Here is a 24,910-nt window from a genome sequence, read left to right as displayed (position 1 = left end):
TTCAGTTTACAAATGTCCTAGTGATTTACAACAAAGAAGCTATCTTATCAGTAGCCTAACTTCCAGAGACAAGTAACTCAGTTCCTAAAGCCCTAACATCGCCCTCCCCTCCATAAAACTGAAGGAGGCTGAGGGGAAAGGAAATGTAAATGAAGTTAAATTTCTTCTAAACCTAAAGCTCATTAACAAGGATGTGTGATAGGAGGAATGTGACACTCGACCCGGAAACTCCCAACTGTCTTCATGTTAGCGCCTCATTAGAGGGAAAAACAGCCTTGGCTTGACAATAACCAGGCCTCCAGTATCCTGACAGTCTTCTTTACTGTGACAGCCCTTCTGAACACCCTCTTTGTCCTCACCTACCCAACTCCTGTGTATATAATCAGCCACTCCTCAGGATAGTGGGGCAGCAGCTCTTCCTGCCCATGGGTCCTCTCCTCATGCTTTAATAAACCACCATTATGCACCAAAGATGTCTCAAGAATTCCTTCTTGGTCATCGGCTCCGGACCTCACTCCACTGAACCTCACCTATGTTCTAGAACTTCATCAAGACCACGCTGTCCCCGCGTGGGCTTCACCCCAGCTTAGCCTCTGGAGCGATGTCCCTCAGTGGAGCAGACTTTTAAAAGTCCTGATTTTGTGCTCCATTGCTCTGCCACTTGCGGGGAGCCGGCCCCTCTCCCTGTGGTCTATCTTCCCGTCGATTGGATTCACTTCTCCGCACGTCCTACCCTTCAGAAAGTGTCGATTTTCTGTTTCTAGAATTGCTGTTCTTCTTCTCTTCGATCTCCTGTTGGACTTGTAGGTGTTCGGTGTCAGATTTTACAGGCAAGATACACATGATACCAGGTGAGATAGGCGCAAGGCAAGGTTTATTAAAGGCGCCCTCGGGCAAGCTTCCTTGACTCTGGAGAGGAGAGTCAGGGAAGTCGTTCCTGGGAAGGGGTTGAGTAAGCTTTTATTAGGCCAAGGCAGGGTGGGGGCTCATAACCATATTTGGCAAGGTTAGAGGTTAGGGGTTGGAAAGTTCCAAAGTGGCTGGTTTCTGTTTCTTGCATAAGTTTCGGTTTACTCAAGGTGATGTGTCCTTGACAGATGTCCTTCTGGTGGGAAAGTCCTGGGTAGGGGGAAGATGTTGGTCTGGTGGCCATTTTATTGTTCCTCCTGCATTCCCAGGGCTGCCGACCTAACATTCTGACCTTTTTTGTGCAATAGGGGCAGCGACTCAGATTTGGCTACTTCCTGCTGGCAGGGGTGTCCTCATAGGGTTCCTCAGATGTGGGCAGGCGGGAGTAGGGATGCAGGAGGAGCTGGTTGACAGTGACTCTGGAAACCTCACGTATGCGAGCCTGGGCCACTGAGGTAATCTGCCATTGTAGGGATGCCAAGGACTCGGCTGAGGCTTTGATGGCTGTCCAGAGCTTTTCAGATAAATCTCAGGTAGCGTCTATGGAGTGGGCTAGGGCCCCGGTGCCCAGTCTGGTGGCCACTAAGGAAGACGCTAAGGAGACCCCGATGACCAGGGGGAAGAAATATAGCCCTTTTCTATCGGGGGAGGCGGGTAGTGAGAATGGCCATTTCCACTAGGGCTGGCACCCTCCGGACTGGCAATCTGTGGTGGCCCGCTGACTAGACTTTGTGGTATACCCATGGGTCCAAGTTTCCACTAGGAAGAAGCGCCACTTGAACCCAGGGTCACTGGAGGGGCAGTTATGGGGGGATACAAGGAGGAAGGTGAGGAGAAGTGGTGCGGGAAATCTGCAACCACGTGGGCCCCAAGGTCTGGGAAGTCCAGCCATCCTGTGGTGGAGCTCACTTTAGGCTGGAGATGTGTACCCACGGGTGGTGCCCCAGAAGTTTTGCTGCAGTGGGAGTCATAAGAATAGCAGTATGGGGGCTGGTCCAACTGGGCTATAAGGACTTTGGGTGAAATTCTCTTAGGAGAACCTGGTCCCCGGGATTTAGGGCCTGGTGGAAGTCCCTGGGCTGTTGGAGGCGGGGATGGTCGCATCTGCATGACCTCGTGAAAGCGCTCCTTGGAGAGTCAGATAGGGCAGGTAAGATAGGAGGGGTGGAGGAGAAGCAGAGAGGTTGTGATTGAGCAGGAAGGGCCTGCCATACAAGAGTTCAAAGGGGCTGAGTCCTGACAGCCCACGAGGAGAGGCCCTGAGTCGGGTGAGTGCTAGTGGGAGAAGGGTTGACCAAGAGAGGCAAGTTTCTAGAGTGAGTTTTGTGAGTTGCTCCTTGAGGAGGCTGTTGGCCCTCTCGACTTTACCTAAGGACTGGGGATGATAGGGGATTTGAAGTTTCCAGGTAATGTTGAGAATCTCAGAGACTTGTTGTGTGATGCTGGATAAGAAGGCCAGTCCGTTATCCGATTGTAGGGTTCGAGGGAGCCAAATCTCGGGATGATGTGCTCAATGAGAATGATGGTGACCATGTCAGCTGTTTCCCTAGTGGTGGGGAACGCCTCCATCTAGCCTGTGAAGGTGTCCACAAGAGTTAGTAGGTATCTGAAGGTTTTGTGTTGAGACATGTGGGTGAAGTCAAGTTGCCAGTCCTCTCTTGGCTGATGCCCCCGGAGCTGATGGGTGGGTCCTGGTCTGGGGAGGCTGCCCTAGGCATTGACCGCAGAACAGGTTCTGCAGGCCTGATGTACATCCTTAATGGTCTCAATGGAGGAGGGGTTGGTGAAAGAGAGGTTGGAGAAATTGGTATAGGGCCTTTGGACTGATGTGGAGAGACTGGTGGATGTCAGTAATGAGGGTGTGGATTAGGCCATTCGGGAGGGCAATCTTATCCTGGACATAATACCATCCCTTGTTGCCTAACATGCCACCTAATGTCTCAAGGGCCTGAATCTCATCAGTGTATGAGGGACTGTGGGGAGTATTGAGGAATAGGAGGGGGGCTGGTGAGGAGTTTAAGGCCTTCTGCCAAGCAATAGAGTCGGCCTTGTTGTTTCCTAAAGAGATGGGGTCCTTGGAGGTCTGATGGCCATGGCAGTGGACAATAGCCACCTCGGTAGGGTGATTGAGGGCCTCAAGAAGTTTGGCAATGAGGGGCCCATTGACTATGGGGGTTCCCTTGGTTGTGAGGAATCACCTTTCTCGCCAAAGGACAGAGTGGGTGTGGGTAATGAGGAAAGCATATTTGGAGTCAGTATAGATGGTGACCCATTAGCCCTTAGATGAGTGAAGGGCCCTGGTGAGAGCCACGAGTTCTGTCTTTTGAGAAGTAGTCCCGATGGGAAGAGGGGCCACCTCTATGACTGCGTCTAGGGTGACTGCTGCATAGGCAGCATGTTGCTGTCCATCTGGCGCTGTAAGGGAGCTCCCATCCATGAACAGAGTGCAATCAGGGTCAGGCAGTGGCTGATCTGAGAGTCCCGGATGGGAGGGAGTAAGTTCTTCCAGGAGTTGAGGGCAGGAGTGGGAAGGAATGGGGCTAGACGAGGGTGTTGGCAAGAGGCTGGAGGGATTTAGGCGAGGAGAGACAGAGTGTGTGTCCTGGGGGTTTTCTATGAACAGCAGGTGGTAGAGCTGAAGACAGGAAGGAGTGAGTTGTGCCAAGGATTTGTGGCTGACTAAGTCTCCGAGTCGATGGAGGGAGAAGACCGTGAGGGGCTGTCCTAAGGTAAGTTTGAGGACCTCTTTTGTAAGAGAAGCGGCTGGCTGCGGCTAGGGCCCTAAGGCAGGGCTGCCACTGGATGGTGACATCTAGTTTTTTGGAGAGTTAACGGGAATAAGGAGACCCTGCTACCAGAGGCAGTCAATGATGGGCTTAAGTCCTCGCAGGTGGGTCATCGAGATAGGAAACTGTGGGCGGGATGGAAATGTAGACTCGTCCTTGAGTTGTATCTTAACTGGGGTGTGGTGGGTTGCTACTACAGGTCTGGAAATATCCCATACCTGCGGTCTACGGAGGGGAGGCAGTCCGGGATAGAGGGCCAGAGAGGAGTAGAGGGAGGATGAGGTGAGCAGAAGTTGAGGGAGAGGGAGAGAGACGTATGGTGGCCTGAAACTTACGGAGGATGTCCCTGCCTAGTAGGGGAACAGGGCAGGAAGAGGTGAAGAGGAAGGAGTGTGAGAAAGGGAACCCATCTAGGCTACACATAAGGGGGAGAGTGGCCTTTGGAGTGGAGGAGGTACCACCAATTCCCATAACTGCAACTGGGGAGGGACGAGTAGGACCCAAGTAGGAAGACAGGATGGAATAGGTAGTCTCTGAGTCCAACAGAAAGGAAATGGACTTACCCGTTACCTGGAGTGTGACCCTGGGCTCAGCGTGGGTGAGAGCAGTGTCCGAGTCTGGGCCTCGTCAATCATCCTCCAATACAAGTAGTTGGAAGGTGGGACTTACCATCTCAGGGTCACCCCCGTGTGGAGGCGCCGGGGATCCCCCGAGGCTGGGGCAGTCCAATTTCCGGTGGCCCATCATGGGACATTGAGGGCATGGCCTAGTAGGTACTTTGGGATTGGAGCATTGATGGGCCCATTGTCCTTCGGCTCTGCATTTGAAGCAGGTCCCCGGAGGGATACAGTTAGGGGCTCCCTTCTGTTGACCCCAGAACCTGCCGGCCTCAGGGCTGCTACGAGGCTTTGGTCTGCAGTTGGACCTTCTGTTGGAGTCTGGCTTGGAGCATAAGTTCCGCTGCCTCCTCTCAGGAGTTAAAGACTTTAAATGCCATTTTCACCAGATCAGAAATGGCAGTTTGAGGGCCCTCCTCTGCTTTCTTTAATTTTTTTTTTCCAAATGTTGGTGGCTGACTGAGAAATAAAGTGCGTGGCTAAAACAGTCGCCCCTGCCAGGGAGGCAGGGTCTACACAAGTGTATTGAGTCAGTGCCTTGGTTAAGTCTGTTTAGAAATATGGCTGGGTTTTCATTGGGTTCCTGAATGATTTCCCTAATCTTGTCATAATTGACCGCCTTGTTGGAGGCTGCCCGCATGCCGGCACTGAGACACTGGACTATGCGGTCACAGCATCGGCAGCCATCTGGCCTTTCTGATAGTCTCATCCAGGTTCTACAGCTGGGACCGCCTGAGTGCCAACAGGCATGGTGGCGTCTGTGAGATGGACCTGGTCAGCATGTTCTCCGGCAGCAGCCTGAATGTGCTCCCTCTCCTTTGTGGTGAGGGTGGTGGTTTGGACTACATGTAGGTCATTCCAGGTGAGGTCATAGGCCTGGGCCAGATATTGGAATCCCTTTATGTAGTTATCGGGGTTGGCCTCAAAGGAGATGTGAGGGGAGAGTTGGTGGGGGCAATACCAAGATGGGAAGGGTTAAGTTTTTTCAGGAGTTGGGATAGGAGGGGGTAAGGGTAGACGAGGGCGCTGGTTCAGAGAGCCTGAACATAAGGGACCTCGGCCCATATGCCTTGGTGTCTGCTGAGGTTATCTAGGTCTGTGAGAATTTGGTAATCAAAAGTGCCTTCCGGAAGCCATTGGGATTGATTGTCTAATTGGTATTGTGGCCATGCAACGGTACAGTAATGTATGAGATGTCGCTTTCACAGGTCCTGGTCCAGTTCCAGGGTCTTAAGGTTAGCCAATAGACACCCTAGGGGTGTTTTGTGATCGAATTTGGATTGGGAGGGCCCCATGATTCCTCACCGGGCAATCCAAGGGTTGGAGGGAGGTGTCCCCTCGTCCAACACTGGGTTGAGGAGAGACAGTGTCGACTGCCGTGAAATTAGGATGTCTCCCAATTCCCAGAGTCGAGGAGGTCACCTGGTGACCTGTGGGGTCCGCCCTGACACGGCCGTGATTGGGACAGGGCTTTCCAGAGAGACGCGGAATTGGGGGAAACTCACCATGGTCTCGGAAGTGGCGCTCGGAGAGGCAGGTCCAGGTCCAGGTAGGGAGAGGAGAGAGCCTCCTCACCAGGGTCAGGGGCTCAATCTCCTCCTGGGTTCTGGCACCAAATGTAAGGTTTTACAGGTGAGGTACACACGACACCAGGGGAGATAGGTGCAAGGCAAGGTTTATTAAAGGCGCCCTCAGGCAAGCTTTTGTGACTCTGGAGAGGAGAGTCAGGGAAGCCAAGACCTGGGAAGGGGTTGAGTGAGCTTTTATTAGGCCAAGGCAGGGTGGTGGCTCATAACCATATTTAGTAAGGTTAGAGGTTGGGGGTTGGAAAGTCCCAAAGTGGCTGGTTTCTGTTTCTCGCATAAGTTTCAGTTTACTCAAGGTGATGTGTCCTTGACAGATGTCCTTCTGGTGGGAAAGTCCTGGGCAGGGGGATGATGGCGGTCTGGTGGCCATTTTATTGTTCCTGCTGTATTCCCAGGGCCACTGACCTAACATTCAGAATGGTTTGATAAGCTATCTAGCTAATCTCCTGTGACCTGCTGTTGTCTCAGCCTGCTACTTCTCCACCATCTTGACTCCTCCTCGGTTATATTGCTTTTAGACAAGGGAGGGTTTCACGGTTGAAGGGCACACACTACCTTGGCAGGAAGTGACATGTGACAAGTTGCTGTCATCTTCAGATAGGTGTCAGGTTCTTAAATGCATCAACATTAATAAAAGAAAACCTCATTTCTAATGGATTGATAAGGTGTTCAATGAAGACAATTAGATTTTCAAAATTACTTGGTTGAATTTTATTTTTTAACAATACTATAGTGTGTCCCTTTGGTCGTGCGGCCTTTGGGAGTGGATTTAAGAGTCTGCAATAACAGATACCTATTTCTGGCATTTTCCAAGACTGCACTCAGAGGAAACCTGGGTATACCGCTTGAAGAGTCAGCGACCCCCACGCTAAATCTTAGGAGCCCACTTCCCGGTGCACCTGCACGTTGTCCTTCGGCCTCCCTCACCCAAGTTAGGAAGGACCCGGCTCCCAGGTAGGGTGGGTGGTGCGTGGGAACGACACATTCCTCTAGAAGGCTCTGCGGCAAGCCCGGTGGGGCGCTGAACCAATGAGAACGCAGCATGTCGCCCTTTTCCTGCGGCTGCGCATGTGAGGCGGGACTTCCGGCGGCGTCCTCAGGCGGTGGTCCCCTTCGCGTTCCGGGAGGGTTTGGCCGGTGTAGCGCGCGGGGAACTACGGGTTAGTTGGGAGTGGAAGGAAAGTGTCGGAAGAGGAGTCATTCCCGCCGCGGAGGCCGCTGCGAGGCTCTTCTGTCCCCGCTCGGTCGCCCGCCGCTCCCCGCCCCGCTCCTCCCGCCGGTCGTTGGCGGAGTCCGCGCCGAGGAAGCCGGCTCAGGTGGGTGCTGCGACCCCGGGGTCCCCCGCCCCGAGCGCTGCAGTCGGATGGAGGGGCGCCCTCGCAGCTCCCCGCAGCCGGGCCGGCGGGGCGGGAGCAGAGGGCGCCCCAGCGTGCTGTCCGGCTCGGTCTGTGCGGTGGGGCGTGGCGGGGGAGGGCCCGGCAGGTGCTCCTGAGTCAGGGCCGGGAGTGGGGGGTGGGGCGGGCCTCTCGCGGGTGCGGGGAGCGGAGGCCGAGGTGGAGTGCCGCCTGCAGTGGCGGCGTGGGTCCGCTGAAGGTCGGAAGGGGCGGGGATGGGAGGGCCCCGATGGTGGCTTATAAAAATACATATTTGTTGATTAAGATGACCAAAAGATATTTCTCATATATATCTGGTCTTGGTCCATGGTTCTCGACTCACAGTTTCCAGAAACTGGAATTTCCCAAGTGTTGTCGGTGATGAAGTTGTCTGTGCTCGGTGACTGCGGTGACTTTTGGAAGTACTTAAATTAGTTGGGCGTGGGTTGGGGGGAGGGGAGACCAACCATACGATTAGACATTTGGAAATTTTAGTTCCTCCCCTCCCACTTCCTATTTCCCCCCACCTTGGGGGAAGGGAGATGGGCTGGAAGTTGAACCAATAGCCAGCAGCCACTGACTGAACCTACCGTGCTCTGTAATGCAGCCTCCCTAAAACCCTAAAGGACACGGCTCAGAGCTTCCATGCTGGTGCACAGGGACATTTAAGGAGAGTGGTGCACCTGGAGAGAGTATGGACGCTCTGCGCCGTCTTCGTACCTGGCCATATGCATCTCTTCTGCTTGCCCGTTGCCAAGTTATTTCCTCTCATGATGAACTGATGATCTAGCAAGAAAAAGGTTTTCTGAGTTCTGTGAGCCATTCCAGCAGATCAGTTAAACCTGAGGAGGGGATTTTTTTTTTTTAAGATTTTATTTATTTATTTGTCAGAGAGACAGCGAGCGAGAGCGAGCATAGGCAGACAGAGTGGAAGGCAGAGTCAGAGGGAGAAGCAGGCTCCCTGCGGAGCAAGGAGCCCGATGTGGGACTCGATCCCAGGACGCTGGGATCATGACCTGAGCCGAAGGCAGCTGCTTAACCAACTGAGCCACCCAGGCGTCCCAAGAGGAGGGGATCTTGAGAACCTTTGATTTTTAACCAGTGAGAAGCACAAGTAACCGCCTGGCTTGCACATGGCGTCTGAAATGGCAGGGGATTGGGATTGACGTGGGGGTGCATTCGTCTGGAACCGAACCTTTAACCTGTGATTCTGATGCTGTTTCCTCATCGTGTCAGAATTGAATCGGCTGCTTGGACATCTTGCTGGCTTTTAAGAATTGTTTGTGCTCCCCCCCCCCCCCCCCCCCCCCCCCCCCCCCCCCCCCCCCCCCCCCCCCCCCCCCCCCCCCCCCCCCCCCCCGCCTCCTGCTCCCATGGGGAGCAGAGTCAGCTAAGCGTCCCACTCTTGGTTTTGACTAGGGTCCTGATCTCCGGGTCATAAGATCGAGTCCTGCCTCAGGCTGTGCGCTCAGCACAGTCTGCTTAAGACTGTGTCTCCCTCTGCTCCTCACCACCCCTTCAAATAAATAATTTTTTTTTTCCTTTTACTTTGCTTGATATTGTGTGAGGAGGCCCAGGGAACTCTCCCCCAACCCCCTGCTACACACACACACACACACACAGACTTCTTGGAATTGGTTCCAGGGACCTAATGTTAGGCGCATATCCAAATTTGAAGTTTAAAATGGTTGAATAATAGGTAGGAAATGGAGACAGGGATACCCCTAAGGAGGACACTGTGATAGATCCAGGATAATTTGTGGTGGGGCTAGACCGTTGCAGTCCTAGAACAGAGATGTGATGGGAGTTTGGCTAGATCATAAAGATAGAGTCAGTAGGGTTTCCTGCTGCATCCCGTCTGTGAGTAAAAGGAGAGAAGTGAAAGACCATCTGAAGTTTGTTTTTTTGTTTGTTTTGTTTTGTTTTGTTTAGAGGACGGAGGAGAAGATGGAGAGAGAATCTTAAGCAGGCTTCATGCCCAGCATGGACCCTGATGTGGGTCTCAATCCCAGGACCCTGAGATCATGACCTGAGCCAAAATCAGGAGCTGGACACTGAACTGACTGAGCCCCCAGGGGCCTTTAGAGAAGGAGATCCTTAAGATTGTTCTTTCAGATGGGCTCTGTAGTGAGGTTTGAGAGGCCTGAAACCAGAGGGCAGGGTACAGGTGGGCACATATTCCTGATGCTCTCTCTGAGGGGAGCAGTCCTGGTGTGGGATGAATTCTGGCCTGTGTTTGTAAAAAGGGAGGTCTAGGTGAGGTAAGGCGCTGACTTGTCATGGAGACTGAGGTATGAGTTGGTATAGCTTCTCCTTAGAGCAGCTGGTCGGGGCCCTGCTGCCTCACCTCCCATCCACCGTTCTGTAAGGGGCTCCCTGCATGCTGTCTTCGGAGGACTGTAGTTTAAGGACTAGTAGTGTCAGTGCCTCCCTTTAACTTAAGAATGTATGAGACAGGGGCGCCTGGGTGGCTCAGTGGGTTAAGCCGCTGCCTTCGGCTCAGGTCATGATCTCAGAGTCCTGGGATCAAGTCCCGCATCGGGCTCTCTGCTCAGCAGGGAGCCTGCTTCCTCCTCTCTCTCTGCCTGCCTCTCTGCCTACTTGTGATCTCTGTCTGTCAAATAAATAAATAAAATCTTTAAAAAAAAAAAAAAAGAATGTATGAGACAGTTACTGAATTGAACATGAAACAGCCACTCTCCAAATATGTACACACAGGCAGGCAGTTAGAAAGGAACACACTGAATTACTTAAATTTATCCAAATACTTAATGATTGGTTTAAATGTTAACTTACCTTTCAGTATTGGCTTATGATGTAAGTTTGTGTATCACATCCTCTTAAACCCTTAAAAAGTGGGAGGAATACACAATCAAGTTTTTAAGGCCCCACACTTCACTTGCACTGAGAACACAGAACCATGGCTGCTGTGGACTAGAGATAGCCGGTCTACAGTGTGTCCTATGTAAGTGCGGTATCAGTGTCAGCCCTACCGAGGTGGAAAACAGTCTTCTTCCCATTTTATGGAATAAGCGCACTGACACTCAGGAAGGGTCAGTCTTTCCAGAGTCCCACAGCTAGTAAGAGGCAGCACTGAGGCCCAAGGAGCTCATTTTGGACCTGCTTGTTGGATCCTGCCATGGTTCCCATTTCTCATGGCCTCCATCCTTCCACAGGGTCCTGTGGCGGTGGCAGAAATGCTTCTGGACCCTGCACCAATGAGTAGCGGATGTCCCAGGCTCTTCCCCACCCTAATTTTCACCCCAGTGGTTTAGGTAACTGTCTGTAGGGAATGGTGATGTTCCTTTTTTTTTTTTTTAAGATTTATTTATTTATTTGACAGACAGATCACAAGTAAGCAGAGAGGCAGGCAGAGAGAGAGGGGGAAGCAGGCTCCCCACCGAGCAGAGAACCCAATGTGGGGCTCAATCCCAGGACCCTTAGATCAGGACCTGAGCCGAAGGCAGAGGCTTAACAACTGAGCCACCCAAGCACCCCAGAAGGGATTTTCACAACACAGAGTACTAACCACTATATGATCACGGCCAGAAGGGATTTTCAGAGGAAATGTAAAAAGAGTCCATTCTTGGCTACATCACAAATGTTCGAGTCTTTTGAGTGGATGTAGGATGTGTCCACTTGGCTGTTGGAGCCCCAGATTTGGAGTCCAGTGGAGGTGTTCAGATTGGCAACAACCATAATATAATTCTTTTTTTTTTTTTAAGATTTTATTTATGTATTTGACAGCGATCACAAGTAGGCCGGGGTGGGGGGTCAGAGAGCAGGCTCCCTGCCGAGTAGAGAGCCCGATGCGGGGCTTGATCCCAGGACCCTGAGACCATGACCTGAGCCAAAGGCAGAGGCTTAACCCACTGAGCCACCCAGGCGCCCCCCACAATATAATTCTTGTGTGGACCCCAGTAAAGCTGTGGGTCTGATTTCAGAGGAAGCATCTTTATATTATGATGGCAGCACACCAGGGACAAGGGAAGGAGAGGGTAAGTGTGTGTGTTAGGTGGGCACCTGGACAGTGGTGTTGGGGGTGTGCGCCTGTGAGGTGAAGGGTGGAGGTCATAAAGCCGCCTGAGTAGACATAAGATGGATGCTGAGGTGCCTCTGCAGGGAAGGCTGGACACCAGGGCAGGACAGGGCCCATCATCCTTCGGTAGATGCAGCGAGGTTTCCTGATGATCTTTGCTGGGACCCTTTCATTCAGGCTGGTAGATTCGTTGAGGGAAATGGGGCCAGCCGGAAGCTTTGCTTGTCTGAGGCTTTGAATGAAGGTCCAGTGGTGAGAGGAGGTCAGGATTGCTTATGAGATCGTCACATCCTCACAGATGCCTCTGCAGTTGAGCTCAAGCGACACAGAGTTAGGTGGGGACATGTGACAATGAGAGCTGCTCTCCAGTGCGGGGGGACTTGGGTGTGCTGATGCAGGACTGGGGCAGAGGGGGTGCTGGTGGCATCTGCGGCGTACCGCCTGGGCTCTGTGCAGACTGGCATGTTAGCAGGCCGAAGAAATGCCTCCAGTGTGGCCAGGGCCGTTGCCTCAGCCATCCCTGGTCAGGTGCCTGTCCATGCTTGGAGCACCTGTGCCCCCAGGCCTTCCCAGCCCTTTTGCTAACATACTTTGGGGCCTGCTTGTGCCAGTGACTGCAGGCACTGATCTGGTCACCGCACGTAGGGACCACTGGGTTGTTTTTTGAAGACCTTCCTCTGAAGGCATTGTAAATTTAGAATGTGGGATGTGGATGTGAGGTGCTGGCCACTCCCTTTCCCTGCCTTTCCCTGAGGACTGGACTGGCCTCTTCCAGGCCCAGCTGGTTTCTCACATTGACCAACAGGAGGCCCCCGGATACCAGACAGGGGGGACATCACTTCTGGAACATCAGGAGAAGCTCAAAGGAATATGACCCTCATGCAGAGCTTCTGTCCTGTGTCCACCATCGCGTGATGCCTAGGACAGTGGCCACACCTCATTTTTACCTTTTCTTTCCCACTAGTATTTCCGCTCTGACTTTGGGCTCTTGTCTTTGGCCTTCCACTGCTTCCTTGGAGGGCTGCACATATCCTTAGATAGTCTCTGAACACCGGCCACTGTGTTGTAATTACCCATTTCTGCGTCTGGACCCAGTCTTTTGTCAGTGCTCAGCGGTCCCCAGCAGCTACGGTCTGATTGAAAGTCACCTGCAGAGGAGGGGGTTGGGGAGCCTGCCTTCTCCCCGCACTTCCTCTCCCTCATGTCCTTCCCCAGAGTCAGGGCTCTACCATCACGGGGGCTTGCCAGGCTGAGCTCCACACCGCAAGCCTTCCTCACCCTGTCTTGAGTCCCACTCGCCTGTCAGCAGTCCTGTGGCCTCATCCCTGGGTATGTCTGAGACACATTCCCAAGGGGGCTGCCTCCTGCCACTGAACTCAGCTGGCAATTTCCCAGCATTCGTCTGCTTACAGGTTGCTGGCATGGAGTCCAGGACGAGGCGGCCCCTCCAGAGCACGGTGATTCTGTAGGAAGGTCACAGGTCAAGACTCCAAAGTCAGGCCCACCCACCCAGAAGTCCCAGCCCTGGGAGCCATGTAGCTTGCTCTGGAAGGACCTTTTGCGCTGGGCTGAGCATGATGGTACACGCCCTGAGCGAGGCCCACACACTTGTGGGGGAAACTTCAGCAGCATCAAAAGAAGCAGAATAGAAACTTTCCCTCAGGGAAAGTGAGGGGAGCCCTTCATTTGGACCATGTAGCGTATCTAGCTGAGACCTTGGTGTGGAAGGAGGATGGAGAGGGCTCCACAGTCTTTTTCCCTCCCCCCTCCCAGCCACTCACAGTGGGTTGAAGCCACACAGGGACACCCAAGTGGAGACGCCTTTGAAATCAGACAGAATGGTTTTAAGTGCAGTGCTCTGGGAAGGCCTTCAGCCACAGGACACGCTTATAGAGTCCAAGAAAGTCACGCTGCAAAAGGGCCTTAGAGTGTAGTGGAAGTGGGACATTTTTTAGGTACAACTTCAGTAAACATTTTATCAAGACTTCTTCTGTCCTTTTTTTTTTTTTTTTTTTTTAAAGATTCACTTATTTTGACTGACAGTACAAGAAGGGAGAGCAGGAGGCAGAGTTAGAGGGAAGATGGGGGCTCTCTGCTGAGCAAGGAGCCAGCTGTGGGACTCGATCCCAGGACCCTGAGATCATGATCTGAGCTGAAGGCAGCTGTTTAACTACTGAGCCCCCAGGCATCTCCTCAGTAACCATTTTAGCAATCCCAGTGAAGAAAGGGTGTTTAAGTGCAGCCCACGTGGGAAACTGTGGGTACAACTCCACACTCACTAGCCACAGGGAAGTTCGTAGCGTAGAAAGAGTGTGGTGAATGCAGGAAATCTTTCACACAGAACTCACGTCTCCTTAAACAACAGAGAAGTCACATTGGAGAGAGGCCTTTGTGTCGTGAATGTGGGAAGGCCTTCATCAGAAAGTCCCACCTCCTTCAGCATTATAAAATGTGGGGGAATTCTTTACACAAAAATCTTTACACAAAAATGTGGACTTATCATCAAAATATCCCAGGCCAATGTTTTATGAGTTCAGCATATAGCAAGGCCTTTGTTAGAAAGTCTGGCTTCTTCAGTCACCAGAAAATGCACGCTGGAGGAAACTTCACAAGTGCAGCTAATGTGGGGGAGTGTTTAGGTACAAACCACTTTCATTAACCATCAGAGAATTCACACTGGGTAAGGACATGATGCATGCACGGCATGTGGGAAATTCTTTAGCCAAGACTCCCACCTCATTCAGCATCTGGGAAGAATGGGAACTCATGAGTACAGCAGAAGGGGAAAGATTTCAGCTGAAAGTGTGTTCTAAATTAGCACTGGAAAAAAACAATATATAGTTTTCTTTTAAAAGTTGTGGTAAAGGCATGCCTGGGTGGCTCAGTTAAGCAGTTGTCTTTCGCCCTGGGATCAAGCCCTGTACTGGGCTCCCTGCTCAGAGGGAAACCTGCTTCTCCCTCTCTCACTCTCAATGCTTGGGTTCCCTCTCTCACTCTCCGTCAAATAAATAAAAATTTTAAAAAAGTTCTGCTAAAATACATATCATATGAAGCTTATCTTGTTTTTAAGGGTATGGTTCAGGAATGTGAAGTACATTCACTTTTACTGTGGGTATCTGTGATTCTTCTCATCTTGTTAAACTTAAATCCAGTACCCCACTCGCCATTTTCTCCTGCCCCCGATCCCTTGAAACCACTGTTCTATTTCATATAGCATAGCATCCTCCTCAGGGTTCATCCATGCTGTATTTTTTTTTTTTAATTTTACTTATTTGACAGAGAGAGAGAGAGAGCACAAGTAGGCAAAGCGGCAGGGAGAGAGAGAAGCAGGCTCTCTGCTGAACAGGGAGCCCGACATGGGGCTTGAACCCAGAACCCAATCCATGCTGTACCTTGTGAATCTGAATTTCCTTCTTCTTTAAGATTGAACAGTATTTCATTGTATGTGTATGGCACATTTTCTTTATCCATTTATTCTCTCTATCCATTCATCTGTTCATAAACCATGAGTTGTTTCTGCCTCTTTTGGCTGTGGTGAATAATTGCTACTATGGGCACGAATGTACAAGTATTTCTTCTAACACCTTACTTTCAAAGAAGATTTCTTCAGCACCTGGCTTGCCAATTATTTTTGCATATACCCCCAAGAAGTAGAATTGCTGGACCATAAGGTAATACGGTCATTTTTTTGAGGAACTGTTTTCCGTAGTGTTGGCACCATTTTACGTTACTGGTGTGTGTGAGGTGTCCAGTTTCTCCTCAGCCGGTTTTTGTGTCTCATAAGGCCCCTTTCCCCCATTGTGATAAAGTCATCCTCTCTTTTCAGATAGGTGTTAGAATCTAAGAAAAATGTAATAGTGGAGTGAAGGTTGGATATAATCACCAGCTCTACTTTTGGGGGGGGGGATTTGAGAGTGAGCACAAGTGAGGGTAGGGAGAGAGGGTCACGCAGATTACCCCCCACCCAGAGCTGGGAGTCTGAGGCAGGCCAGTCCCAGGACCCTGAGATACAAAGTCAGATACTTAACGGACTGAGCCCCTGTACCTTGTTTCCAGTGGAAAAATTCCTGCAGTTGATGAAGTTACAGTCGAACATGTACTTGAAAAGCAGTAGGACCGTATTTTAGATCCCAGCAATGGGTGGATGCACTGTGTGTCTGAGTGACCATTTGTAGTTTGGGGGAACGTCTGAAAACTTACGTCTGTCTCAGTACATTTCTGTGATCAGCACAAACTACATTCCATGAAAATCTGGGTGTTGACCCAAGAAGCTGGAGCCCCGCCGCACCCCTTCCTCAAAGCCTGCAGATATCCCTACCCAGAGCCTTTCTTGATGTCGCCAGACAATTTCCCTGAGGTCAAGAATGGAGACCCTTGGTGACCCTCTGGCTCCATCAGAACTATTACCCGGAAGGCAGTGCGCTGTGCGTCCCCTTTGCTGGGCCAGTGAGGGCTCAGGGAGAGGCACTTCCCGCCCGGAGGTCGGCATCTGGATGGGCATTCCAGCGTTGGCCTCCGACATCTCGTAAACCTGGTTCTGTCCTGCAGACGGAAGCCTTGGCTTGCCTGGTGGGGCGGGGAGTAGGGGGGTGCTGAGGTAACGGGAGGAGAGACGGGCTGCGCCGGGTGCTCCGAGACTCAACGTAGCTGTCGCTGGGGCTGAAGGCTGAGGTGCCACGCCCCTTCCTGCCGCCGCCTTGGCGGTTCCAGCCCAGGTGAGTGCTGCGCTTCTCGGGGCGCTCGCCCAGCCCAGGCTGTGTTAGAATTTCGTACTTTTGTTCTTGGGGCCGCCGTTTGCCTGGTCTTCCAAATGTTGAGGTAAGACCTGCCAGAGGGATCCGCGCAGACTGGAGGTGCGCCTTTAGGTGACCAGCTGCAATCACTCTGGCGTCGTCCCTGCGCCGGGTGAAGAGCCGGCCGGTGGGTTTTACCGCGCGTGCCTGTTGGGCGGGCGGGCGGGCGGTAGCGAGAGCGCTGCGGTGGGGGCTGGCTGGGCTGCCTGCCGCGGGGCCAGTTCAGCTCTTGCTCCTGGCCCCGCGCGTGGCTCTGCTGCTGAGTTCGCAGACGGGAGCGGGCGGTGGGGCTGAGGGCCACGCTGCCGGCCTGACTGCTCGCTGCCGGGGAGCGCGGGCGCCGCGCAGAAATGGGCTGTAGGGAGTGCCGGAACCCGCCGAGTGGGTCCCTGTGGGCGCGTTTCTAGGAAGCATCAGTGGCTGTCGTGGAGGTGTAGTTTCCGCACGTCTTGAATCGCTCCGAAAGGACCGCCGTGCGTCAGGTCACAGGAACACGGTGCCCTCCGGCTCCTGCGTCTGCCCGTTTCTCCCCGCCGTTGTGTGCTGTGACCGCGGGCGTGCGGGGAGTCCTGCTCGCGGGTGAGCGTTGCTGCTCCGGCCGCGCGTGCGGGTCCGCGAGCGCACCGCGGTCCAGCGCAACTGGAAAGGCTGGATTCTCGCAGGGAGTCCACGTGCGAATTCACAGGATCTTGCGAAACTGGCTTTAGAGATGTTTCGAGTCTGCATACCTGCTGCCGCTCACGATATCCACGAATCTCCACCGTTCTGCGGGCGCCGCGCAGCGGCCGCTTCTAGGTCCAGCCTTGCGAAGTTTTGCTTTGATGATTACCATGACATTTGCATTTTTAAAAAGTGCTTGATGGAATTGTTTACATACACGATTTCAATTAGTTAGATATTAAGATTTTAGATAATTTATTGTAACAAGTATGGAGGATTCAAGAATTTGTGTAATTTTTGCTCAGCTCTGTGGCTTGTCATTTCAGTTTTTGCGATCGCAGAAGCCCTTCATTGTAATGTACTGGGATTCTTTACTGCGATGCTTTTGGGTTTGAGAAATCTGTTCTTTTATTAACTCATAAGAGGGGCGCTTGGGTAGCTCAGTGGGTTAAGCCTCTGCCTTTGGCTCAGGTCATGATCTCAGGGTCCTGGGATGGCCCGACATTGGGCTGTCTTCTCGGCAGCGAGCCTGCTTCCCCCCCTCTCTCTGCTTGCCTCTCTGCCTACTTGTGATCTGTCAAATAAATAAATAACATCTTTAATAAAATAAAGAATTAATTCCTATTCTCCTGAAACTTTTCCCTCACAGAACACTTTATAAGCTGCTGTTTCCATGCTCTGTACCACCACTGAGGCATCAAGACCCATGAGTGCCCCACTTTGAGCTCTAGTTTTTTCAACCTAATTCTGTGTTAGTTTTTTGGAACAATTACTCTTGCATTCTAAAGTTATGTTTAATGTTTATTCTTACTTATGTAACCTTGTCACTTTAGAAAGAACTTCGTATGTTCTTAAAACACTTGGCATACTCAGGTATTTTAGCAAAAGTTTGTAGACCTTTTATATTTGCAGTAACACAAAGTATGCATTTTTTTTTTTTTAAAGATTTTATTTATTTATTTGACAGAGAGAAATCACAAGCAGTCGGAGAGGCAGGCAGAGAGGGAAGCAGGCTCCCTGCTGAGCAGAGAGCCCGACGCGGGACTCGATCCCAGGACCCCGAGATCATGACCCGAGCCGAAGGCAGTGGCTTAACCCACTGAGCCACCCAGGCGCCCCACAAAGTATGCATTTTTTAAAAAAGATTTTATTTGACAGACAAAGATCACAAGTAGGCAGAGAAACAGGCAGAGAGAGATGGGGAAGCAGGCTCCCTGCTGAGCAGAGAGCCCCATGCGGGGCTGGATCCCAGGACTCTGGGATCATGACCTGAGCCGAAGGCAGAGGCCTTAACCCACTGAGCCACCCAGGCGTCCCAAAACATGCATTTTTATGATGAAATACAGGCTGTTCCTGTTTTGTTGCCTCAATCTCTTTTTTTTCCCCTTTGAATATTTCTTCCCATCCTGGCATCCTTTGTTAAAAAGATGTATGTATTTATTTACTTACTTGTTTTAGAGAGTGTGAAGTGGGGGGAGAGGGGTGAAAGAGGGAGAGAGGGCAAGAATCCCAAGCATCCTCATGTGGGACTGATATCACAGCCCTTACATCATGACCTAAGCTGAAACCAAGAGTCAGATGCTTAATGGATTGAGCCACACAGGTGCCCCCTGGCATCCTTTAATAACATGTATTAAGCAAAGGTTTTGGCTTTGGTTGTTGTGAACCTTTTAGTAGTGTTGGGTTTCAGTTTCCTGGCTCCAGTTTGTTATGATATCTTTTCTCCACGTTGTTTTGGGTACTCCTTCTTATGGATATTGTCAAGATTTGTCTTTTCTCTTTAATTTTACCCTTTATGTATATTTTCTTTGGCTTTTTTCTTTTTTGAGATTCTTTGTGTATATTGATGCAGTTTTCTTAAGTTGTGATTAAGATTTGTTAAAATTACTGTACTTAACTGTTTTCACTTCCTGATAAATCTATGTGCCATGTTACTAATTTTATCTTTGTGAACACACACTTAAAATTACCATAAACTTTTATACTCTACACCCACAAGATTTTTGTTTTTTAAGTGGTTGTATTCCTTCATCATCCTCTGGTACCACTACAAGAGAAAATGATGATAGAATACTTCAGGTAAGCTACTTTGCTAACATAGGCAGAAGTTTAATCATTGTAAGGATAGAAAGTAATGCTTCAAAGTAAATAACTTTACATAATGAGGATGGAGCAAAGGTTAGGTCCTAGCTTGTTTCCTTTCTCTGAAGCTGAAACAGAAATGCAGCTGTGCTGAACTGCAGGAGGCCAAAGCACCTTTGCTGCGCTGAACTGCGGGATGCCAAGGCTCCAACAACCTCTGCGGAGAGATTAGTTTTGAGGCACAGTCCAGACTCTAGGAGTGTGGTTTAGTTGTCTGCCCTGGGGGAGAATATATTCGCAGTATTTTTCTGCACATTTATTGAAAAACTTGGAAAAGAAGATTAAGGAGTCACGTATCTAAACAGTTATTAGGGGCAACCAGGAAGTATAGGAAGAGAGGAACGCATTTTTGGCATAAGAAGAATCAGAATCATAAGGAATAAAACAGAAGGGTCAGAAGCACACCCACACATAAACATGGACTTACCTTATATCCCTTATTCTTGCCGCTCATTTGCCTAAGGGACGTTACCCAAACACAACCCAACCCCGACAGGCTCTATACTCCCTTTTCCCACTTTGGAAGGACATACCTGAGAATGCACACATGCTTTTGACATAACCATAACACATTCTACTTTCTGGTATAAATACTTTCTTTATCCTCTTCAGCTTTCATCTTTACCTGAAATTATTAAGTGTTTCATATTGTCTGTGTCCCTGATTTGAATTAAATTAACGTGGCCCTGCTCTTCCTGCAGGTTCTGCTTTCAGCAGATGCACTTATGGACCCTGCACCGGTGAGTGTCAGGTGTCCTGGACCTCTTGCTGCCACTCGTCCTGCCTTTGGTGTCTAGATACTCTAGATAAGCCCTTAAGCCTGCGTCAGAGGTTATATGGAGAGAGAGTCCCACTTTTGGCAAGCAGCAGGGTGAGATGTGAAAGGTTGTCTCAGGTTTCAGTATTGACTGGACTGTTGTAGGTCTCATACGTCGCTGTTATGTCTGCTGAGAACAGAGGGCAAGGAACCGAGTCAGAGTAGTAGCCACACAATTCTGGAGCAGAGGAGATAGAATATGCCACAGCCCGGGAAAGATCATTACTAAGGCTGGTACAGTGGTAGATCTGGAAGTAGGATTTATTTGAGAGAATGAGAGAACACACAAGGAGGAGGAGAAATAGACTTCACTGATCCCAGGACCCTGAGATCATGACCTGAGCTGAAGGCTGGTGCCTAACTGACTGAGCCACCCAGGTGCCCCTCGATTTGTTTAACGATTTATTTGTGAGAGAGAGAGTATACACCCCAGAAAGGGCAGGGTCAAAGGGAGAAGCAGACTCTCCCCTTGAGCAGGGAGCCTGATGCTGTGCTTGATCCTGGAACTCGTGGATCAGGACCTGTGCTGAAGGCAGATGCCTAATTGGCTGAGTTTCCCAGGTGCCCCTGGATTTTTGGTTTGTTTGTTTGTTTGTTTTAATTTTATTTATTTACTTGACAGAGATCACAAGTAGGCAGACAGGCAGGCAGAGAGAGAAGAGGAAGCAGGCTCCCTGCTGAGGGGCTGATGTGGGGCTTTATCCCAGGATCCTGAATCATGACCTGAGCTGAAGGCAGAGGCTTTAACCCACTGAGCCACCCAGGTGCCCCTGGATTTGTTTTTTTAAAGTAGGGCCTCTCCAGGTCACAGATAACTCCATATTTTTGGTGAGAATATCAAGGAATTAGGTTTTGGCCATATTGAGTCTCAGATAATTCAGAGACTCCCAAGTATGGGGGACAAATGGACAGCTGGGCATATAGTCCTCAAGACGTTCACACTGTGGCATGTGGTGTGTATCCCAAAATAGAACTATGGTGTGTATTCCAAAATAGAACTGAGGATCTGATACAGGAGGAGGCATGTTTGGATTATGGCATTGCCACTGGGGGACAAGGAAGGAGAGCTGTAAACAGAGTAGCTGTAAACAGAAATGTAGAGGGAGGTAGAGGCAGGGGAAAGTCCAGCAGGTAACCAGATTTTCATGGGCGTGAATGAGACCAGAGCAATAATGGAGGTGAGTTGGTAAAGTCACACTGGTACCTAATACCAGGTTTTTGTGGTGGTTCTCTCAGGATCTCTCAAGATCACCTCACATAAAGTGTTGTTAGGACATATATACCTGGTGCAGTGACACAGAGACATAAAATGTCGAATACAGAGGCGGAGTGTGACCAAGGTTATTGAGATCTGGGTGTGATCTGCATGTGGTCTAAGCCAGGAACAAAGTCAGGTGGAGAAGCCCCTTCTTTGTGGGTTCATGGGAGGTTGGCATCTATTATTGCACATGGCAGGAACTTCTAGATGCCACGCACTGATAAGAGTCACTGGCTCTGGTCATGATCTCAAGCCCCATGTCGGGCTCTCCGCTCAAGTGAGGAGCCTGTTCCCTCTCTGTCAAATGGATAAATAGGGTCTTTCAGGCTCCCTCTCTGTCAGATAGATAAATAGGGTCTTTTAAAAAAAGTCACTTTTATGGGCCAAGTAGTGGGTGGGGATCAAACATACCGTGGAGGTGTCAGATCTGGTGAGTAGGAGTCAGAAAATGCTGGGCCCAGCATGGTTATGTGTGGGAGGCAAGATCCTGGGGAGTGTTGGATGTCATGCAGGAGATGCATGGGGGTCCTGCCTTTCAGGCAGCATCTGACCACCTGCCTCTTTGTTCCTCCGGGGTACCAGTGCTTAGGCTGCAGAACTAGGGCAGATAATGAGCAGGGAAGGGAGGAGGGGAATGAATGTGGGATGAGAGAGACTGCGTCTGGTTGTAACTATCGTTACTCCTCACAGAGCTCTGTGACCTTTGAGGACGTGGCTGTGTACTTTTCCCAGGAGGAGTGGCGATTTCTTAATAAGGCTCAGAAACACTTGTACCACGATGTGATGCTGGAGGTCTTTGCACTCATTGCCTCACTGGGTAAGGCCCCTCCTCCCAACCCCAAGGTCCAGGGGCTGAGGCACACATACTGTACCTCCTCTCACAAATTGCTCTAACACTCCTTGGTCTGAAGCTCTTTGAGGAAAGGTTTCCATGGACCCGTCCTGTCTTTCCCTTAAAGGCCTGCATCTTCTAGATGCCATGTTGTCCATCTGGAGCTGGGAGAGCACTGCATACATGACAAAGTGGACATGATTCCAGATGGGGGAGGATGTGATCTGTAGCTGGGAATCCTACCAGGAACATGTCATGTCCCAGGCTCAACAGTGTTAGGTGCCGAGGTCAGAGACTCCTCCCCTTTCTTGACATGAGTTTGCCCACTTGTCATTTTTCCTCTAAGAAAAGACCTGGGAGTAGATCCTCCCCCACCCCCCAGGCTCTGCAGCACCGGCAGGCTTATGTACCACCAAACCCTTCCACTAATGCTGGAGCACGGGTGTACAAGGCTCTGGCACAAACACCTTTCCACAGAAGGGAGTCGTGGACACAGCCCCTCCTCCCCGTGGTACACCCCATCCATGTGTCTTGGCCATGGTGAGCCCTCCCTTTGACACAGCCCTGTCTTTCAAACTACCTCCTCCCTGCCCTTGCTCGTTCCACTGTCAGATGCACATTTGGGGTGGGCTAGCTTCCTCCTCACAGAGCTCCTCACTGTTCTCTGCTTACAGGTGGCGGCCAGGGAGCATTGGAGGCGGCAGCACCCTCTGAGCAGAACGTGTCTGGAGGAGGGTCACAGAAGGCCTACGCCCAGGACTGTAGCCTGGACACAAACCCTGGCCAGACCACCTGTGGGATGCAGGGGCATGTTCACCAGCATCCGAAGCAGCACAGTGTGGGGCAGCCCCTCAGAAGGAACTTGCAAAGCTGTGCCACCCACACGTCAGGGAAGCCCTTCCGTGCTAGCTCAGGCCTTCTCCAACAGCAGCTCCTTCACAGCCAGGAGACACCCCCTAAGACCACTGACTGCACGGACTACCAGTGCAGTGACTGCGGGAAAGCCTTCTGTCGCAAATACAGACTTGCTCAGCACCAGAGAGTGCACACCGGAGAGCGGCCTTATGAGTGTGCTGAGTGTGGGAAAACCTTCAGCTACAAACACATACTTGTCCAGCACCGGAGAGTGCACACCGGGGAGCGGCCTTATGAATGCAGCGAGTGCAGCAAAGCCTTCGGTAACAAACCCACGCTGGTGCGCCACCAGAGGATTCACACTGGAGAGAGGCCTTACGAATGCAGCCACTGTGGGAAATTCTTCAGCCAGAGCTCCAGCCTTAGTGAACACGAGAGAATTCACACTGGGGCACGGCCTTACAAATGTGGGGAGTGTGGGAAATTCTTCACCTCCAACTCCAACCTAATTAAACACCGGAGAGTGCACACGGGAACAAGGCCGTATGAGTGCAGTGAGTGTGGGAAATTCTTCAACCAAAGTCCCAGCCTCATCAAGCACCAGAGAATTCACACTGGTGAAAAGCCTTATGAATGTAGCGACTGTGGGAAACTCTTTAGCCAAAGCTCCACCCTCATCAAGCACCAGAGAGTTCACAGCGGAGTAAGACCGTACAAGTGCAGCGACTGTGGGAAAGTCTTCAGCCAAAGTTTTGGCCTCACTCAACACCAGAGAGTTCATAGCGCAGACAAACCCTATGAGTGCAGTGGAGGCAGACAATTCTCTAGCCAGAGCACACAACGGAAAGTCCTCGTGAATGCAGCGGCAGCTGTGATGAAGGCTTCAGCCACAAGGCTGCTCTGATGCACCCCCCAGCAAGTGCACAGCCCAACCCACCCTTACCAGTGCACCGAATGTGGGAAAGCCTTTGGCTGGAGGTCTAATTTCATTCGACAGCACAAAGTTCATCCGGGAGAAAGGCCTTACAATGGAGGTGGAGAATGAGCCGGACTATTTAACACAGCAGCATGCGGCACCCTGGGCGGTGATGCTGTTCCTCACCTGTATCTGCACGTGTCCCAACTTCATAGGCATTAGCGGGGGTAGATGGATGGTATCATGGCACTAAATGTCTAGTTTTTTTGCCCCCAGGCCTTCTGGGATAAGTCACTAATCTTGTAATCCAAATGTTGTGGTTTTCTGTGGGTCTAGAGGTTTTCCTTGGAGGACAGTTGTATTTTTTGGATCAGCCTCTTTTCATAGTGGAGGACACATATGACCCTGTTTGGTATTACTGGTCTCCCTGGAACCCCTTTCAGTACAGCAGACTGGGGGCTGGGATGCCCCGTACCTCCCTGGGATTGTGGATTGTGCCTGGTTTATAGGAAGGTTTTTGCAGAAATTTTGAGGCCTTTAGAGCCAGGTGCTCCACTTAAAAGCAGAACTAGAACTCCAGACACCTTAAGGGAGAGGAAATGTAATTTTTATGGCCCATAGCCCCTACCTATCCAGGGGAACTGCAGAGATCCACACAAGCGGCCATTCCTAATCGGCCTGCATCATACTTAAAATGTACTTTTCATGGGGCTGGTTACTACGGGCTATGCACTGAACAAAGATGCAACAGGTGGTAACTGCCCTCAGTGTGACCGAGAAGGAGGAATAAGTGGGGGGGTGGGAAAGGGAGCAGGCTTCCCACCACGGGCCTGGGCACCAGGACCCCACAGTCATGAGTCATGATCTAAGGTAAAGGCAGTGCATAAGGATAGAGCTATGTCACCCTTGGCCCGCAAGAACGACAATCAGCCTGGTATGGTGTTAATGCTTCATCTATTTATTTCGTCAACTTCCTTAGCTTATATGTGGCAGGGTGACCAATAAGGGGCCAAGCAATGGGGAGAGCCAATGAGAGTCCTGTTACTATGCTGATTAAATTTGAAACAGCCAATGACTATGTCCTCCTTTAGGCGGGCTTCACCAGAATGTTCATTGTTTTCTTGCAGCGTATTTTGCTGGCAGTGAGCCAAGCACCATCTTGTAATGGTGGGGACTTTCCTGGCCGGAGGCAGTCCCCGACATCTCTCCCTTTTTTGTTTTATGGCAGAGATCGTGCCTGTCTTAGGTCGTCAGTAGCAGAAAACATCCTTACCCATCATCAGACACAAGATATCGATGATCTCTGTCCTGTCTTAGGTTGGTATGT

General features: G+C 50.9%; 1 protein-coding gene across 1 annotated transcript; it reads left to right on the top strand.

Moving 5' to 3' along the window:
• The first annotated feature begins 6,957 nt into the window (after positions 1 to 6,957).
• LOC106004136 (zinc finger protein 419-like) lies at positions 6,958 to 24,616 on the top strand. Its single transcript, XM_013048118.2, has 4 exons — positions 6,958 to 7,214; positions 19,607 to 19,645; positions 21,671 to 21,797; positions 22,487 to 24,616. The coding sequence occupies exons 2-4, from the start codon at positions 19,631 to 19,633 to the stop codon at positions 23,569 to 23,571; spliced, it is 1,227 nt and encodes a 408-aa protein (XP_012903572.1). The 5' UTR covers positions 6,958 to 7,214; positions 19,607 to 19,630; the 3' UTR covers positions 23,572 to 24,616.
• Positions 24,617 to 24,910: the final 294 nt, after the last annotated feature.

This window comes from Mustela putorius, unplaced genomic scaffold (genome assembly GCF_011764305.1).
Source record: "Mustela putorius furo isolate JIRA1106 unplaced genomic scaffold, ASM1176430v1.1 tig00000196_pilon_pilon_pilon, whole genome shotgun sequence".
Taxonomy (NCBI): Eukaryota; Metazoa; Chordata; class Mammalia; order Carnivora; family Mustelidae; genus Mustela; species Mustela putorius.
This window is presented reverse-complemented; position numbering and strand designations above follow the sequence as displayed.

Excerpts from the sequence above, each read along its gene's own strand:
- LOC106004136 (XM_013048118.2), top strand. Across the intron at positions 21,798-22,486 it reads TGCACTCATTGCCTCACTGG|GTGGCGGCCAGGGAGCATTG; the intron begins GTAAGGCCCCTC and ends CTCTGCTTACAG.